The 18,158-nt window shown below is 38.1% G+C and overlaps 1 protein-coding gene across 7 annotated transcripts in view; it reads right to left on the reverse strand.

The window, feature by feature from the left end:
• Positions 1-1,535: 1,535 nt before the first annotated feature.
• The window catches only part of Mef2 (myocyte enhancer factor 2), a 28,983-nt gene continuing 12,360 nt past the window's right edge, over positions 1,536-18,158 (reverse strand). For 2 of the 7 annotated variants that reach the window (XM_088047833.1, XM_088047834.1), the window contains exons 3-8: positions 18,031-18,072; positions 3,823-3,999; positions 3,265-3,468; positions 2,749-2,907; positions 2,307-2,672; positions 1,536-2,163 (exon numbers count right to left, since the gene is read on the reverse strand). In XM_088047833.1, the coding sequence (XP_087903959.1) occupies positions 1,657-2,163; positions 2,307-2,672; positions 2,749-2,907; positions 3,265-3,468; positions 3,823-3,876 (1,290 nt within the window). In that variant the 5' untranslated portion in view covers positions 3,877-3,999; positions 18,031-18,072 and the 3' untranslated portion in view covers positions 1,536-1,656. Of the gene's footprint in view, positions 2,164-2,306; positions 2,673-2,748; positions 2,908-3,264; positions 3,469-3,822; positions 4,000-8,085; positions 8,185-18,030; positions 18,073-18,158 lie in introns of those variants that run through there. The other 5 variants (XM_088047835.1, XM_088047837.1, XM_088047838.1 and 2 more) reach the window with 4 other exon arrangements.

The raw sequence follows: 18,158 nt of genomic DNA on the forward strand, positions 1-18,158 counted from the left end.
TCAGCATGAAAGTTATTTATCATTGTGTTACATCTTTAATACTGCAAGGTTAACGATGGAGTTAACCTTGTAAAAATTTAACTGTGGTTTAATTAATATTCGTCTTTGGTTTCTGGTTGCAAAAAAAAATCGATCATTTGAAGGAGTTTGTACTTAAGCAGAAGCACATGCGTGATGTGTGATGTATTTTTTTTCTGGATGTATGAAAGAAATGTATGGAATGTTAAATAAATATAGGCTTAAAATTGTAACAAACAATTTTTTATTTGGTTTAATTCAATACATCATAGATAAATAAACGTCAGATTAATATTGCACATGATTGAAAAAAGCCTATGTCAAATGGACGTAATATATGCCATATGAAAAAATGTGAACTTAAAAAAAGTGAATAAAAGGATGAAGTGTAAAAATGACCAACAAATAATGGCAACGCTACAATAAAATATAACTATATTTACATAATGTAGCTGGGTATTTCGTCCATTTAAAAATGAGGCGTAAAGTTCCGCTTAACATAAAACGACTAAATAAAATCGTGTCAACTGACATGTCAAGACATTGACAAATAAAGGATAACATACAGAAGAGACAGTAGTGCAGTGACACGGAAGCCAGTTGGGGTCGGAAAGGTACCAGGTTAACAAGAAGGCACAAGCAGCGACAGCTGTCTAGCACTAGCATTAGCACGTGCCAGTCAGCAGAGTGGAGTGTAGAACGGCGCAATACCCTGTGAATTATCGACGAAAATGTACCGCAGCGCATTCGGACTTGAGATGGCTTACTGAAGACATCCAATGGTGTAGTACACAAATAGATACGTACATACTGTCGAGGCACTGTGAGTAAGGCAATCCTACAGTAGTTCAGTGGAGATAGGGTCGTCCGCGGCGCGGACAGCCGGGTCGAACCGACATTAAACTTTAAAACTATGTGCAAGGTTTGTGCACACAACAGTAGATAAAATATATCTATATTATATAATGTATAATTATATAATTTAATTTGTGTAGGTCAATATACAGAATAGATATCGTACTCTGAAATCACAAACAAATTGAAAAGGCTACAACAATGAACACTCTAGGTTCCATGGGGAAGCAGTACAAATACAGTACATTCAACATTGACGGCGGGCGATGGTTGTAGTACCATCGCCCGCACCAACAGCCAGTGGACAGAGTACATCCGGTCGGGGAAAGCACCAATACATAACAAGAGTAGTGTCCTGCATAGTCTCAATGTTAGTGGCTGCATCCTCGCTAAATTAACAAGTGTACATTATAAATAATATACTATTTATCTAAAAACATTTATAAAAAAGACACTAATAATTACAAGAAAATAATGGCACTATATATTATGTTTGTTTCTGAGAACAAATGGCGCCAGCATATAACGCTGTCGCTGACTGGAACCACGGCACACCACACTAACCCATTCTATATAAATCTGATCCTTTCGCGCTCTCTCTCTTTCTCTCTCTCTCTCTACAAAATCGTTTATATATTTCTTCACTGATAAATGACTACAAATTTCATAAAATATCCAGTTTTACTAGACTCGTAGTTTATCACATAGATGACAATTGGCAATAGAAACGCGTTCGGTTATCCACACGTTATCACTATGGCACTTAGCGTCTTGTGCGCCGGTCTAGGATGGCCAGTCTGTGAGCCGTGCCCGCTTATGCATCTGCATGTTCTCATAATCACCACTAGGCGGCCCCGTCGGCGACGGCAGATTCGTCGGTGTCACACTACCAGGTGTAGGAGTTATATGACCTGCAGAACTCGGCCTCGGATGATGGCTGTGCGTCAGGTTCAGGCTTTGCACGTGCGAATGATGCACTCCCGTGCTTAGATGCGGGTGATGCTCACGAGGAGGTGATATCGGCTCACTCTTTATCTTGACGGGGATCGGTGATGAAGACGATGGAGGAGGTGTGCTACTGGACACTGCTAGGTGCGGCAAACAGTTACTGCTATGTGTCAATGACGTTGATATCTGATGACCACTCCACGATATGGAACTCAAACCCATGTCCGGGCCCATACTAAAATCCTGCGCGCCGAAAGATGTCAACGTCCCAGGATAATTCGACAGACCAGGGGTTTGCAGTGCCACTACGGGCGTATTCAAGGTCGACTGAGTTCGATTATGCTGCAAAGAAAAAACACACATCAACACACATTTTTTGATCAAACCGCGTAATCGCGTATGCAAATGACCACCGCCGGCCTACACCGTATCCGATTTATGCGATTTATGCTGGCTGACATAACTAGGGCATTAACGGTACTCACTTCTCCATACGAAACTTCTTCCTGGCTAATACTTGGTCCTAGTGCAGTAGGTATGACGACTCGTAGGTTGGATCTGGGACCTGGTGAATGCTGCTTCGGATGCTGCTTAGAGGAACTAAGACCTGGTCCTGGACTGGGTCCTGGGGAGGGCGAACCGCCCATCGGCGATGCAGAATTCGGATAACCGTTGCTCATCTCGGGCATTCCTCCACTCGGATAGACCGAGTCGGTCTCCGAAGAAGACGGTCGAGGACTAATACTAGTGTGAGCCATTTGCGGACTAGACTGGAGAAGACCCGAATCACCGTAACTTATATTAACAGGCACAGAGACGGGTTGAGTGTAATTTGAAGAACTCATGCTGACCTGTAGACAAAGAAAAATACATAGATAGTAACAAAATCTCGATTTGCGTTTTCGTTTCTTGTCCTAATCAACGTACCCTTTGTCCGTTGATTTGGTTCCTTTGCAGCATCATTTGGAACTCCTCGTCGATCTTGCTGTACTTGGCTTCGGTACGTGGTGTCAACTGGTACTCCGTCTCCGGCTCTGGACTGTCAGGACTCATCACTCCGTTCTTATGCTCTTTCTTATTAAGTGCCTGCAAGTGTCAGTGGACCAGCTCATGGAGAAACGCAGCCTCTCGGGCTATCATACACACACCACACGTTCTAATATCTCTAGTTAAAGAGTCTCTACCACACGAACTAGCATTACAAGTTAGGATTTCAAAACTGAAGCAACAACTCGCGTAAATAACAGGCAAATGCAGCAATCCGATAACTTAGTACATAATAAGCAAACAAAAAAAATAACGTGTTAGGTTTCGAAAGTTATCAGTGAATATAGGAAAATCAGTCTCGCACGAATCGGAAATTATAACATTAACAAAATAAACACAGTTATCGTGTTTGCATCAGCCAAGTATCGGGCATAGTTGCTGCTGGGTTTGATGTACCTCGATAATATTTTTGTTGGTCAGAGACTCGTGGGGCTCGTTGTATTCGGTGTACTTGAGTAACACTTTATCCATGTCGGTACTGGCATACTGGTACAACTTATTGCTGCTGCTGAAGATGATCAGGGCAATTTCGCAGTCGCACAACACCGACAACTCGTAAGCTTTCTTCATCACGCCGAACTTCCGTTTGTTGAAGGTAACCTACCCAAAACAAAACAAAAAAACACTGTAACCACAAAAAAAGCACCATGCTACAGGCAAATTGCCAACTTCAAATGCCACTTGGTCTGTGTGACGGACACCAAAGAGGTTGAGCCAAGTATAACTTGGGGTACAAAACTTTTCAACTAACAATATATTGCGAAACTACAACTCTCTAATCAAGTTCATTTTGACTTGTAGTTTACTTTGTGTGAAAACAAACAAAAAATAAATAAAAACTGCGGTTCTAAGTATACAAAGTTGAAGTAACTTGCGGTTGCTCCCTTTGTAAAGGTTACGCGCTATGGCTAGCAATCGTCGGAAAGTTACAGTAACTTTTATTTGTGTGTTTACCTGTCGATTCCGTTCGTCGGTGATTCTCGATATTTGAATTTTTTTGCGACCCATGGCAGCAATTTTGAATCACTAGATAGAAAACCCGTGTCGACTATACAGTGTGGCAATAGCCTAAAGCGCTGACGTATCAAAGAGCGGTTGTGGAGTATCACCTCGTAGTTGGTCGTCAATGATCTGAAACAAAATTTTGGGTAAAATATATGGATAAAAAATTTGGAAGAAAAAAATATTGGAAAGATAGAATTTTCTGGTTACAATTTGAGTGTTTTTGGTGGAGTTTGTGGTAGAAGTCGGTGTAATTTTTGATAGGAAAACGGGCCACCCGCAAACATAGTGACCTGATTTGGATCAGGGTAGTAGCGGATCGATTGTCGAGGGCGAACAAGGCCGGCGCGTGGCCCTCCTACGCGGCAAGGGCGATCTACCTGTATAGGTAACGGGTAGTGGTTTCAGCCACCCACCTCTAGGAAATAATGTTAGAATTAAAAAGCCGCGACGGGGTAAGAAAGTAAAAAAAAAAAACAGACGTGACTTCAAGTTCGGGAATGAAAATTTTATTAATTCACATGCGAAAATAATGGGAAGTTGTTATCGAAGTTTAATCGTAAAATATAAACAAATTATAAAGTTATGACAAAAATAGAATAAGAGTACTATTTTTAATTGGTCGATAAAACTATTGTTGCTATATATAGTAGCAAATGATGAGAAAAATAAATTTGACACGTAATAACAAAATGTTTGTTTTCGTTGTTAAAAGTACAAGTCGCGATTCACAAAGTTGGAACTCGTGTCCCAATAAAAGTATCACGAGTTCCTGCAGCGCATCCGAAAATTGGAAAAAGTCCATAAATAAAACATAGTGTTGCGGAAGCGAAGAATGCATTTCCATAATTTAAGTAATTGTGTGCACGGTCCGAGGTTAAAGTTCCAAAAACATTAGCATAGATAAGACTCACCTATGGAGGAGTTGAGCACAATCCGATAAAACATACTAAGATAAAGGCCGGTTTGGCGGCGAGGCACTGCGACACTCGTGAGAAGGTACTGACTGAAGAGTTGTGAGCGCGACTTGCAGGAACAACAGTTCGCAGGGAGAGAACGACGCGCACCACGCGAGAAAACTACCGAGACCGAGTCCCGGCACCGGGCCCGTGCCAAGCTGAGATGATACGCTGATACCCGCCACCGGAGACGGCCTAGCATTGGTCGATATGCCGTCGTGACGTCACGGGCATACGGCCAATCGCCACCGCCGTCGGTATCTACGCCGTTCAAGTCAGCTGGCGCGGGTAGCCAAGACGCGTGGGGTAAAAACCGACAGCATCTTGTGCGTCGCCGTGGTCTTCAACGCCTTCCGAACCTTCTTCAATGTCGCACGTTAACACTAGCTGCAACGCTAATTATAGAATCACGTCCGAAGACCCCAGCGACGTGGACACGGTTTCGACGCCGAAATTACATCAACTCTTGTTGATCCGGGTGTCAATGACAATCTAAAGCCGCCACCGACCTCTTCCGCAAATAAACAAATTGAGAGATATCTCATATTAAACCGAAATTTTTTTAAGTACACGTTAATTAAAACATATGTCGCTAGCTTAACTAAATACGTTATTAGTTCCTGCTAGGCCAATAACGTTAATCTACTGATAAAAAATTACAGAAATAGTAAGATTTCAATGTAATGGTTATAAATCGCGCTCTGAACAGTAATCAGTTGATCGCCATTATCAACTACACCTGTTATAGACTTGATTTTATGTTTACACCCTCGTTTTTGGCGACAAGTTATGAATTCCAAGCAAAACAATAAAACTATTATACAACAGAGACGCATAACGATTAGTTTCCAGTTCTAGTGCGCCAAACATTTTATTAAAAATCCTTGGACCACTTCCAAAAATATGTTCAAGTTTGTTCGCCACCAACATTTTTTAATTACCAATGCCATATTTTCAACACTACTTTTTTCTTATCATCGCCAACAACAGGAAATTATTGACTATAAAAGGTTTGAGCGCCAGACGTGTGGTTACACAGTATGTGCACAACACATGTTCTCTCCAAAGATTGATTTTTTTTAGCAAATCTACATACATTTCCACAAAAAGACATATGCGAGATCTACTAGTAACTCTAATTATTTCTAAAGTTGGGCCAGCGTCCTTTCCAGCTAATAGAATGTTCTCGCCGCCGGATTTCCGCTAAGACGGTGCGCTTACAGCTGTTTTGCTCGCCCCTGAATCACAGTTCCCCTACACTTAAAACTGATGTTCTCACTCTTATCACATGCAATATGTAAAGTTATTCGTGAAAAAAGGGGTCACTTGAAACCGAGACGGTAAATGGTACCATCAAACCTGCTCCGTGACCAGATGACCTAAACTTGCAAAATATTCTCGGTACTTTAAGTACTATACAAACAGGGCTGGGATTTTCTACCCTCCCGGGCTGTCCCTGCCGCCCCCCGCCTCGCCGCCGAACACAAGCCGGTGCACGTGTTTTCCAGGCCTCTCCCGCTTTCCCGCCTCCCGGTTCAATCTTGACGGATCACGGCTCTCGCCAACGCGAACGACCAGGATAAACAACCAACTCCAATTACAAATCGCACATTTTCCCTATTTTACCCAAAGGACACGTTAAATTTTGCCATTATTGTTTCTTGAAACAACAGCTAAAGTCTTGGATTTTAATCCGATGTAGGCCTGGACGTTTGTTATTTTTAGAAAGGAAAAACGTTAACAATCTCAACGAAAACTTTCAAACGATGATGGAATATAAAACTTGGCGGCTGGACTTCCTCGGCTCGATCATTCTGATCCCCCAAAATGTTGGAATCAATAAACAAATATTCTTCTCTCTTCAACGCCATTCTTTGAGATTTTGTTAATTGAAACCGTTTTAAAGTATCCCAACCACGAACATCATTTATTACTCTTATCATTAATAATTACCAGAGGTGTAATGGATGCCGGAGGGTCCGAGTCCCAAATTTCAGGATTGACAGGCGTTAGTCAGTTAGTTGGTTTTTCCAAAAGGTGTTGCAGCTCTAACTCACAAACACAAACTAAACTTCGACAAGGAAAAACGCAGTTCTAAATGTCTGCTCATTAGTAATAAGAATGAATAAGTTTTATTATCGCGCAAAGCAACTATTTATTGTGCAGACTTCGGAAAATCAGGAACAGACCTGAATAATTTATATCAGCAAACAATTCGCTGTTTCACTACATAGTTTTGTTGTTAATTTTGATTTATCAGATATCACACCGATGAATCAAATCATGAGTCGTACTCGTGTTTTTACGTTTTTAGTATTTTCCCCTGTTAAACCGAAGACATTTAAAAATCAAAGAAAATATCACTTAAAGTATATTGTGATTGAATTTTTTGCTTTCACGATTCCCTTAAAGTTTTGTTGTCTTCGTTGTATTTGCGCAAACCAAACCAAATATTTCTTATTTTTATCACCGTGATAATCTTGATGGATCACTTGGTTACTTCAAAATCGTAACTCGTACAACATTCATGACAGTTTCCTTCGAAATTCCGTGTATTTGTTTGTTGTATTGGTCGAATCAAATGTTTGGACTTGGAGCTTGACCAGATCGAATGACTTTTGGCCAATATTTGTGTTGGTTTCTCTGAGTTGTTGGGTCATTTGGAGTCAAGACTAGTGCCTTTCTCTGCACGTTGTGTAGTCTAAAGCCCACACATAAGTAAAGTTATGAAGCTCTTGTTATGACGGTATGCAGGAAAAAAGAAGATGTGTCAAAGTTCACGTGGCAAAAATGTTATTTATTTTTGGAGATTCCTAATTGTGGCTAATCAATGTTTTATATTTGGGTTACGTTCTGGGAAGTTGAATGGTTTATTGTATGCCATTTGGATTTGAGTTATCAGTGGGATAAACACATCCAATAATGATAATAATCGTTCGGCTGAGGGTTTTTCGTTGGTTGGTTTGTCGGTAGATGAAAGCGTAGCAGGAGCGGGTACGATGTTTTGAAATTTCAAGTTCTGCATGACGCCAACTAGCAAATCAAAGCAAAAAAACGATGTGTAAGGGGCCATGAGCTAAAGATAGCTTTGGGCACGTGTGCAGAGCGGGAAATGTGAGGCCCGGGGTGAGCGGACGTCTCGACGGCCGTCGCTCGCGCTTGAGTCATGGTATGCCGGTCCGATTCGCTTCATTCATACCATGGTGGGCCAGCAAAGCACCTACAGCGCCAGAATACTGCTGGCCCGGTTACTCACCTCTGCACTAATCCGGCGGAAAAGCCATGTGCTCGTACTCCCGGTAGAGATACAGATAACGCCCAGTACACGACGTGTAGTGCAGCGATAGCGGCAGCGTACGCAGCACCAGCAGGCGGCACTGGCGGCAGGAGCGCATGGACCCCTTCTCAAGTGCCGATGCCTTTTAAGGCGCGATGAAACTGCCAAGTGCGTCGGGTTTCTTCAGCCCCTCTCGCCTCTCGACGCCCGCCGCGGCTCATGGACAACGTTGCCAATCTACCCCACGGTCGCACCAGCACGTGCCTAACGAACTCCTGCTATGTTTTTACTCTTTACGAACGTCATGCCAGTCGACCGAGTCTTCCACACTTTTATTTTTCCCGATTCTTCGATCGCGACGAAATAAATTCTAACGAAAGGAAAATACCACTTGGAACAGACCCAAAAACGACACCACTTAGTCACTACATCTCTTACTCATCATCTACTGGCCATGGAAAAGGACACTGCTCGCACTACACAAAATGCAGCGTCATAGACAACCCCGACTTCTTGCAACTCGCAAGCACATGTACTGGACCCCTTATTTTCAAAACCAATCGCCACTCTTAGATAACTCATTTCTTATCTCTCTGATAACGCTACAGCTTCTTGAATCAACACACTCATTTATACGACTAATACCACAGATTACAACTACATGTCGATGGACTTCAATTTTTGACAATAGTACCAATCTAAACTTCCCTCACCTTCCAACGATAAAAGAAACCCCAAAATGAGCCAAAACGCGTTCGGTACCACTTCTCATCTGTGCTGGGGCAACTTTAATGTTTCCAGGGTGTATTTGGGGGATTGTTTAGGGTACTTTTATGGAGATTTAAATTGGGAACACGGGCCAATATTTCTAGGACTTTACAGACGTTGAAGATGGACATTGGAATTTCAACTTACAACGGGGTGTAACTCAAATACGTAAATTTTAAGATTTCAAAAGAGACGAAAAACGATCAAAATCTACGCGAACTTATTAGATCGAAACAATGGTCGCTACATTTCAAAGAACTTTTCTTCGCTTTTATTACACCCGTTTGTACAAGCAGTCAAGAAAAATTAGCGTCATTCTTCAAAGAAAAGCGCACTCCGAAGTACAGAGCCTCAGTGCACCCATGGCATGAACTCCCATTCATTCTTATAACAAAGCGGTTGCAATTTTTCCTCCCTTCTACGTGTTTAATTAAAAAGATGAGCGTCAAGCGCAATTGATTTCGTTTTTTAAAAACACCAACTAGGAACTAACGACTAATAAAAGGATTATAACGAAGTACTGTTTTTTAATTCATGTTTATTTACGAAGTTGCAGGGAATCAATTTGTCCCGGTTCTCCACGTGTAGGGAAAATGAAACTGTATAAAATGCTTTTTAATTTTCATCATTATTCGTATAAAAACACGACTTTCAACCAAATTTATCTTGACACGATTATGGATTTTTTTTTAATAATAGTCAAATGCAGGTTTCATAAATAATGTGCTGAAAATTTGATTTCATTAATGAGGTGAAAGGTTACGAGCTAAAAATGTCAATTCCTCATTAACATACCTAGTTAGTTATTTGTATTGATATTTTACTAGTAATTGAACTGAATTGAATTATAATAGAAATTTGGTTAATCAATGAGAAAAAAATTATAAAAAGTAAAATAGTTTAATTTTGAAAGCAATGTAAATGCCCACGTAGTAAGTTTAATTAAATTAGTAACTTTACTTCAGTTTTAAATTAATAAAGCTTTGTGTCTAATGAAATAAAAAAGATATTACTCTAAAATGCACATAACTCAATTGCAAATTAAAAGCTAAAATCGGATTTTCAGCTGCACCAGACGGAATATTTTGTTTAGAAAATTGACAAGCTCCTCATTTTAAATAATTTTGTCGGGATGAGTGTTTTATGCTTGGCTGTAAACTCATTCAGCATCGATTTTTAATTGTGAATGCAGATTAGGTGATGCTGCAATCCATCAATTTACCTTTATAACTCTTAAGTGAACAATATCTGTGGAAATTTTCTGAGCGTTTACATCTCATTGTAAATTCCTCTCTTTCGTGCACGACATTCCAGCTTTTGCACAGAAGTTTGAGCATGAAAAACAATGAAAACTAGGATATTAGTTGCCAAAACAAACAAGTATAAACCTCGTGGCCTCATTAATCCCGTCGTTATTTCTTTAATATGTCGGAAAGTCTGTTTTGAATTTATCAACAACGCAAATGTTTGTTTTTTCCTGCGAAAAGTGCCTTTCAAAATCCACAAAGGCGTTTTCCAACACGGATGGTTGGAAATTCGAATGCCAAAGGAGCACTGAACGAGCGGGTGAATGCCCTTGTTCTATTTCAAGAGACACAAAGACCAATTTATTGGTGACAACAGTACATCGACAATTATTCCAAGTCGAGTTGAAAAGAAAACGCAACAAGAAAATGCGATCGTTGCAGGAAAATAAAAAAAATCAATACGAATAAAAATGCAAAAGTGACGACCTTGGCGAAAACAAAAGCTTATAGAAAAACGCGGTTTTCTTTTGTATACGGAAGAAAGGAGTAAGAAATCAGTAAAACTAATCGCAATTAACAAGTAAAAAGGGATGACGTCAAGACGTCGCGTGTGGAGACAACGAATAAAACACTTCCAAGCTCAGCAAAGTTGGGGTTCTAGGTTGTACTACCGGTGACAGGATAACACTAAAAAGCTCGATGACCTGCTCACATAAATTAGCCGAAATAATTAGAACCATTAAGCTTTTTCAACCGGAGCGTTTAAGTTTTTTAATCCTGTTACAAGTCTATAGATTTTTTCACCATCCCTCTTCCTATTAATTTTTCAAAGTGACAGCTTAACATCAATGGATTGATATGGGTAAACTATTTTCAACAACTCAATGAACACTGCTGAAAAATTAACACCTATTATTAGGCAAAGGAAAACCGAAATGCATTATTTAACCTACACAGAATTAAAGGCGATAGAAACCGCAACAAGATGTCGAGGACGCTACCTCAATTTCCTAATAAAATATACAACACCCGACACTAAATTTTTCTTGATTAAAGCCACGATGGTACATTTTATGAACAAAAAGAACTAAACTTCTTGCGTTATTTTTCCAAAAACAATTAAGGCGGCTAGTTACAAAAAACTCATATTTCCTTGATTCATGAGAACGGTTTAATATAAGAAATATAATAAATGTTGCACAAACACGAAATGTTGCCACTGGTATTTTTTATCGGAAAGTCAACAAATGTGTAGTTTAAACGTGCGTATTACCATTCATTTTCAAAGACATTTACGTAAACGTGGAATAAAAACAATTACAGAGGTGAAAAATTAACAGTTCGAGCAAAACAAATCGAATAGTAAATTTCCGGCGGGCAAATTAATCCAATCAGTAAATAAAACACATTTTTTATACCAAAAGTGGATTTGTCAAAAAGTACCAACTAAATATCTTGTCAATTTTGGTGAAAAAAAATCTAAAAAATTAAAGAGGCCAACCGCAGCGACTACAGAAAATGCAATTAAAATAAGACTGTGACATCCGTCCTCGCGGCTCACCACAAAAAGTCATTAAAATTTACAAAAATACCACGTCCTTTGGCACATTTTCGCTCCAGTTTATTATACCAGAAGCGAGTTTCTGTTTTGTATGAGCTCATTGCAAAAGCAGTAGCCTGATCTAACTTCAACAAATGAAACATCCTCCCAAACACAGGCGCGAAAACAAAATAACAGTAGGAATTTTTATTTGAAAAAATCCTTGAGGATGTTTCAATTAATCGCTTTTGTTTTAGAGGAAGAGTCTGGAAAGAAGAGGGTTGTCAAGACACCCTTCTGAGCATAAGCCAGCAGCATGTGTGCATCCGCAATAATTTCCGTTAATTGACACATTTCATGTCTGTGAAAAAGTTAATGTAAACAGTCTGATCGATAATTATTGTTTAATATTTAATTCGTGCGATAGCCATGTTCGTTAAACGTGATAAATAAATATTTGGGCCATTTGTACCAATGGGTTTAAAATAATTTTACTGCGGAAATGACGTTAAAACTGCAAATATAACATGAACTGAGTCGATATAACATACCATTATGATTGCGTTTTATTACATTTTATTGTATGTTCATACAAAAAGAAGCAACTTTGCTGCTGTTTGTACTTTTATCATTTGTAATGTAGATTAGATTTGACATGTTTCTAACTCAAGGTCAGCGCTCTTATCTTGAATAAATTACTATTAATTTTAATTATTATACTGCCGAATAAAAATAACGTATGTGTTTACAAAGCAAGCTCTATTTAATCTGGCATCGAAGCGCTTTTTTTAAATAAATTACCAGCAATAAATATGACTTTGTCTCGAAGCGAATTTCTCAAAAAGATTAAAGAAACGTTAGCTGACTGAAATACATTAAAAATTAATGTTTTGAATGGAAATAAAAATTTCCCAATTCAAATTTTTTAGATTTAAATTAAGTTTTTACACAGGGTAACGTCAACGTGAAGGTAAAAAACTATAACGCTTTATTTTAAAAAGTATTTTTAGTTACAATAAATTGCCCCAAAATTTGCACTGAAAAATTAAAAACACTCATAAATACTTTGAACGCGTTTTTTGGTTACATGTTGAAATTTTTAGTTCTATTTCTAGAAACAGTTTCAATTTATACGACCAAGTCGCACAAAATTATAGGTAAAATTATTTATAGTAATAAAAATTTTACATGTACTCTGTTGTTCAACTTAGATTTATATAAAATTTACAGCTTTAGCTCGTTGCATATTTTTAAGCAGAACCACATTTTTAGTAGGAAATAACTAACAAAGCACAGAGATGAAGCATTTAAAAAATTGCCAGCGCTCTTATTAAAATTTCAGCAAAAATAAAACGATGCTTGTGTCGATTTAATGCAATTGAAAACTGGTTAATTTAGCGCTCAAAGAAATCAATTCTGGGACAATTGACGCTATTTTAGTTTAAATCAGTGCAGTAGATTTCTAGAAAAAAAACTCAAATGTAGTTTTTTCATTGCAGTTTTCAAAAATTCATACTGATAAAACAAGTGCCATGATCTATAATTTTCATAGTTGTTTTTGTTTGAAATATCATGGAATTTGAAATGAAAATTGATAACGTCGTTCGTCAACAAAAATTGCATATTATTGTTTTCCTTTTTCAATAAACAGCCGACATATTTTTTTTGGTATGATAACAGTGTTTTTTCGAAAATTTGAACATAAATGTGGCGATTACACATTCTGTTTGTTAACAAACTTCCGTTATAAGCATGTTTTTTGTTTTATTAAAATCAATGTTTTAATGTCGGAGAGTTCGCACTGGTTCTTAGAAAAACCAACCGTGGTTGGGTGTTTTTACAGTGATCATTTTTCAAGCAAGTGGTTATTATCTACTTGTTCATAGGAACACCCTGTATAATTAACTACATTCCTTACATGAACCAATGAGATGTAAGATAGATTTGCATAATTAAGAGACGCAAGAGTGGCAAGAAAATGGTTAAATTTTCGAGAAGTATTTGAAGTCGTGTAATCACTTCAAGGAATCCATAAAAGGAGAATAAAAAGCAGCTTTTAAGCGCCAATTTGGTTATCACAGAAATGGGTATTTCCGCGAATCTCAACGTAAAAAACGTTGTGATAAACCTGCTCTTCACAAAACATAACAAACACAAAGTCCCCTGTAAAATTCGGGTTATCAGAGTTCAGTTTTGAAATCTGCATCTTTTATTTACTTTGTTCAACAAATCGGAATCGTATTCTGTGAGCTTCGTAAGCGATGCGTTTCAGCTTCGACAGCTGTTGTAAATGGACGTGAAGCTGCAGAAAGTCCTATATTACCGTGGGTGTCGCCGGTAAGTAGAGTTGTTGGTAGCTGTTTTAAATCCAAGTGTCTCCAGGGGATCGCTCGGTGGAAGCGGGCGTCATCTGGCCCTCAAGTTCACAGCACTTCACATCACACGCGGTGGCTCGTTTTTTCGCCGGCCCTTCGCGGCCCTTTGGGGCGGCCTGGCCCGTCGAAGCACTTGTCCGACGGGCCGCACCAAGGAGCGGATGCCCACTAACCATAAGTCCGGGAGCTTCTCATCCAGAATAAAAGCAACGCTCAAAATACAAGTTTTATTTCAGTACTGCTATAGCACAGCTTTTTGAGTATTTTTGACCTGCCTAAGTTGCACACAGCATTGCCTGAACAATTTTTAATGTTAATTATAGACATAAACAAACAGAAATATCTATCTATACATAGATTCGCTATAGGTTGCTTATATTAAAACCAAACTTTCTGTTCAGAATCCGAGACAGCGAGCGAGACTCGTGGCTGCTGCGCCGAGACCCTAATCTCTTCTTCCGATTCAATTAAATTATACTTAAATGTATAAAGAGCTATGAACTTCGTCCTTTAAAAATGTACGCACTCGTAAGCACACAGTTCATTCTACAAAAAGGACAAATCGCCGATTTATTGTTCCCAATCCCGCTTGTTTATTAAAAAACAAGCCTCTTACTTCTACGACGACGTTTCAAACATCGAAGATTTTAAAAATAAGAAATAACTAAACAACTTTATAAACTGCACTACTGCATCTACAGATCAATTCAAAAAATAATCCCACAAAGACATCAACACTAATTTTGTATCAAAGCTCGGCCAAATTCCTAGAGACTTTTATCGCTATTACATAAATAAGAGAAGCTTACAAGAAGAACATTTCTAAACTCATTAAAACTTCTTTTTTTTTTCTATATGTACGATTAATTTTTCATTACGGAAGTTACACAGAATGTTTCCTTCTAAAAGCCTCATATAACTTTTAAAATGCAGTTTTTTTATTCGATGCCATCGGCCCAAATCTATAAAATTCGTGCATCGGAATAAAATACAAAATCATGTGTTTTCCTCTGTGCATTTCGATTTTTGATGAAACATGCAGGGGGTCAGATGTAACAAAATATTGGTTACAAATTAAGCTTTAGAATGTTGCGTCAGTATAAAATTTCATATTGAAACTGTTTGTTTGATTCGCTATCGCTCCTTACCACTTTTATCCAAGTAAAATGATAACCCCTCAAATTATCGTTTTTCACTGCAGATGACACATATCAAAGATAAATCGTGAACGCGAATTTTTTAATGGTGTGGTGTTGATTTTTGATTTCAACACTTCTTGTGAAAAGTGCTTTATATTAATGGCAATAGGACGAAGTCTGCAGCACCGCATACACTTAAGGATCAAAGGAGATGCTTGATTAAGCAATTAAGGCTACATTTGTGAACTAGTTATAGTTACTTAATTAATATTAATTTACGCAACGTTAAAACAAATCAATAGGCGGAGAGATTCCTTGTTGGTTAAAGAAAGTTTTCGCTTCATTTTCATGGATTCGTGTTTCCGTTGTGCAACCTTTCAAATTCACTTTTTCGCTTTAATATAAGAAGGCTTCTAATTAAACGAAAATGAACGTAATGTTTTGGGGCGTTTTAAAATACAACAAAACAACAATTTTTATGTGATAAAAACATGCAACAATGTATTGAACTGTATGCATGATAGAATAATAGAGCAATAATTCACTTTAATAAATAAGTCTTTTGCACTATGAAAACAAAATGATGTGATTTATCAGAGCCAATAAACACTTAAGGTCAATGGTGAATTGATGTCAAAGTTTTTCGTTCTTCTCATTATAACAAGAGATATGTACTCGCTGCCTAATTTCAACTTGGAATTTTTTATTCAATACTATTGAACGTTACGTCGGTGTTAAGAAGAAATTAGGAAAAGTTTTCAGACAATCTTGTCAAATTTTAGTAAATTTTGCCAGAAAATCTTCCATTGAACACCTCAAATCGACTTTCACTTATCGTAAGTGAGATAATTTGGGGACAAAATCGGTAGAATCAAACCAAATAACAACGAATTAAAAAATTAAAGTTACTTCATCTTCGAAGTTTGACGAAGTTGATTTGTAATTTTAAAGAAGATGGAAGTTCCGAGGCGATTTCCCAGAACACGAATTGAGAATCATTAAAAACACCTTGAAAGCGCCTCCGTAGCTCGTCTCCTCAACCCACGCGTTATGCAATACCATCGACATTTGTTACAGAAGCCAGTATTTATTATAAAACATGGTAATTCGATAATTAGTTCTCAAGTTATTACACCCGTCTCTCAGCACATTTCCTACCGAACGTTTACTACAGGATAACAAACACAACCCCACTTATCTTCCAACTCAATCATTGTCCAAACATCAATATTTTCAAAATAAACCTTGGTCTTTTTGTGCTCATAATCGAAGCGACAGGAATGCTTATGGTCGAAGATCGAGAAGATAATTTCGCAATTTTATATAAATTGTCTTGACACTAATTTTTGTTGTGTCCTGAGAGTATACAAACATTGGCTAGGTGTGTCCAAACCACTTAAAATATCCAGGGGCATCACTTTGACACATTAAAAATTTCCTGGCAAGTTTTTCTGTTTTCAACTTATATCGTGAGCGGTGATGAGATGAGACAAGACGATCTTGACTCAACTCGTACTAAATCACGTCGGGGTCACGGCTTGAATGTTTTTAACACATCCAGAGGCTTTAGAAGTGCGGCGAAATTTTTGAATTTTCAAGTTTCGACGTGTCTGGAAGTTGTGCGAGACACGATCAACCGAGCGGCACAAAAACAGAAATCCCAAAGCTGTTTACTATTTAGACAAAATTGGGTCATGTGCGTCCAAAAATCTTGAGAAAGAATCGATAGAACGTTGAGCAATCTGTCGATTATCTCGACAAAGCACATCCTTTTTGGTGAAATATCACAGGTATCGATTACAAATTGGCATATTAGAAAAACCGTGTTTATTTTCGTGTCAACCCTTTAACAGTGCCCTTGTCTTACATCTTGTCTCCCTGACAGCATGTTACGCTCAGCGTGATGACCTACTTTTGTTGAAATTTATACAATTCAATGTAAATAGTTTGTTTGGGAACTGCGTACAGATCAGAACGGAAGCATACTGTCTTCGTATGAAAACCCTGAAAAAAGCGATTGATTTCACTTGTGTGACTTGCAAAAAAGTGTATCGCTTTGGGCTGTAACCGTTAAAAATCAAGTTTGTTAGTTTTGTCCTACCCACTTGTTGGCATCGCCGCAAGTTGGCCACTTGCCATTTTTGACTGGCAGATCGCAAATTTTTGTAACGGGTCCTGTCCGGGATTTGCTAATTAATATATCACGCAAACAAAGCTTAGAAGATATTTTTAGAGCGAGGGCATAGTAGAGACACTTGACTTCGACGGGTCACGCACGAAAACGGGGTGGTACCAAAAACAACGTAAAAAATACCCTAATTCGGCCCATGGAATTTTTTAACGGTCTGATGGGGTAATACTTTATTAACTCCCTGTTTCGTTTAACGTTTGCAACTCTGGCTACAATGACGTATACGAGGTGTCGATAATAATTTACGCCATGACAATGAAAACAACGTAAAACCAGTTAAAAACTGATGGATTTAACTGATCTTCATTATCTGCCAATCGATTTCTAAATTATTTAATCCATTCAGTTTTTGCCTAGTCTAGCTACAAATAAAAAGCCAATCGGATTTTCAGTTGCTAGGTGACACAAAATTTAAATATTTTATTGTTGAAATTGCTTGAAATATTCGAAGCTCAGTTATAAAATCAAATTAATTTTAAATGATGAAAAATGGCGGCTGCTTCAGGTGGATATACGATAATTCCTAGAATATTACCTCGTATCTTTAAAAATTAATAAGATTACTATTGTTCGTATCCAGATAAGATCGATATAACCAGTGAAATTATAAAGGAATCAAGACTCGTACTTTCATGCAGTATTAAAAGATAAAACTTGTACTTACGATCAATTATCATCATCAACTCGTATGATATGTGCGGTTTATCTGCAAAAAAACGAATTTTTAAAAACGACGATGACACTTTCTTAAACACAATTCCATGAAAATGCAAAATATAATATCACCCTCAT

This window comes from Gnatocerus cornutus, chromosome 10, assembly GCF_029298725.1.
Source record: "Gnatocerus cornutus isolate USDA-ARS CGAHR chromosome 10, icGnaCorn1.1, whole genome shotgun sequence".
NCBI lineage: Eukaryota > Metazoa > Arthropoda > Insecta > Coleoptera > Tenebrionidae > Gnatocerus > Gnatocerus cornutus.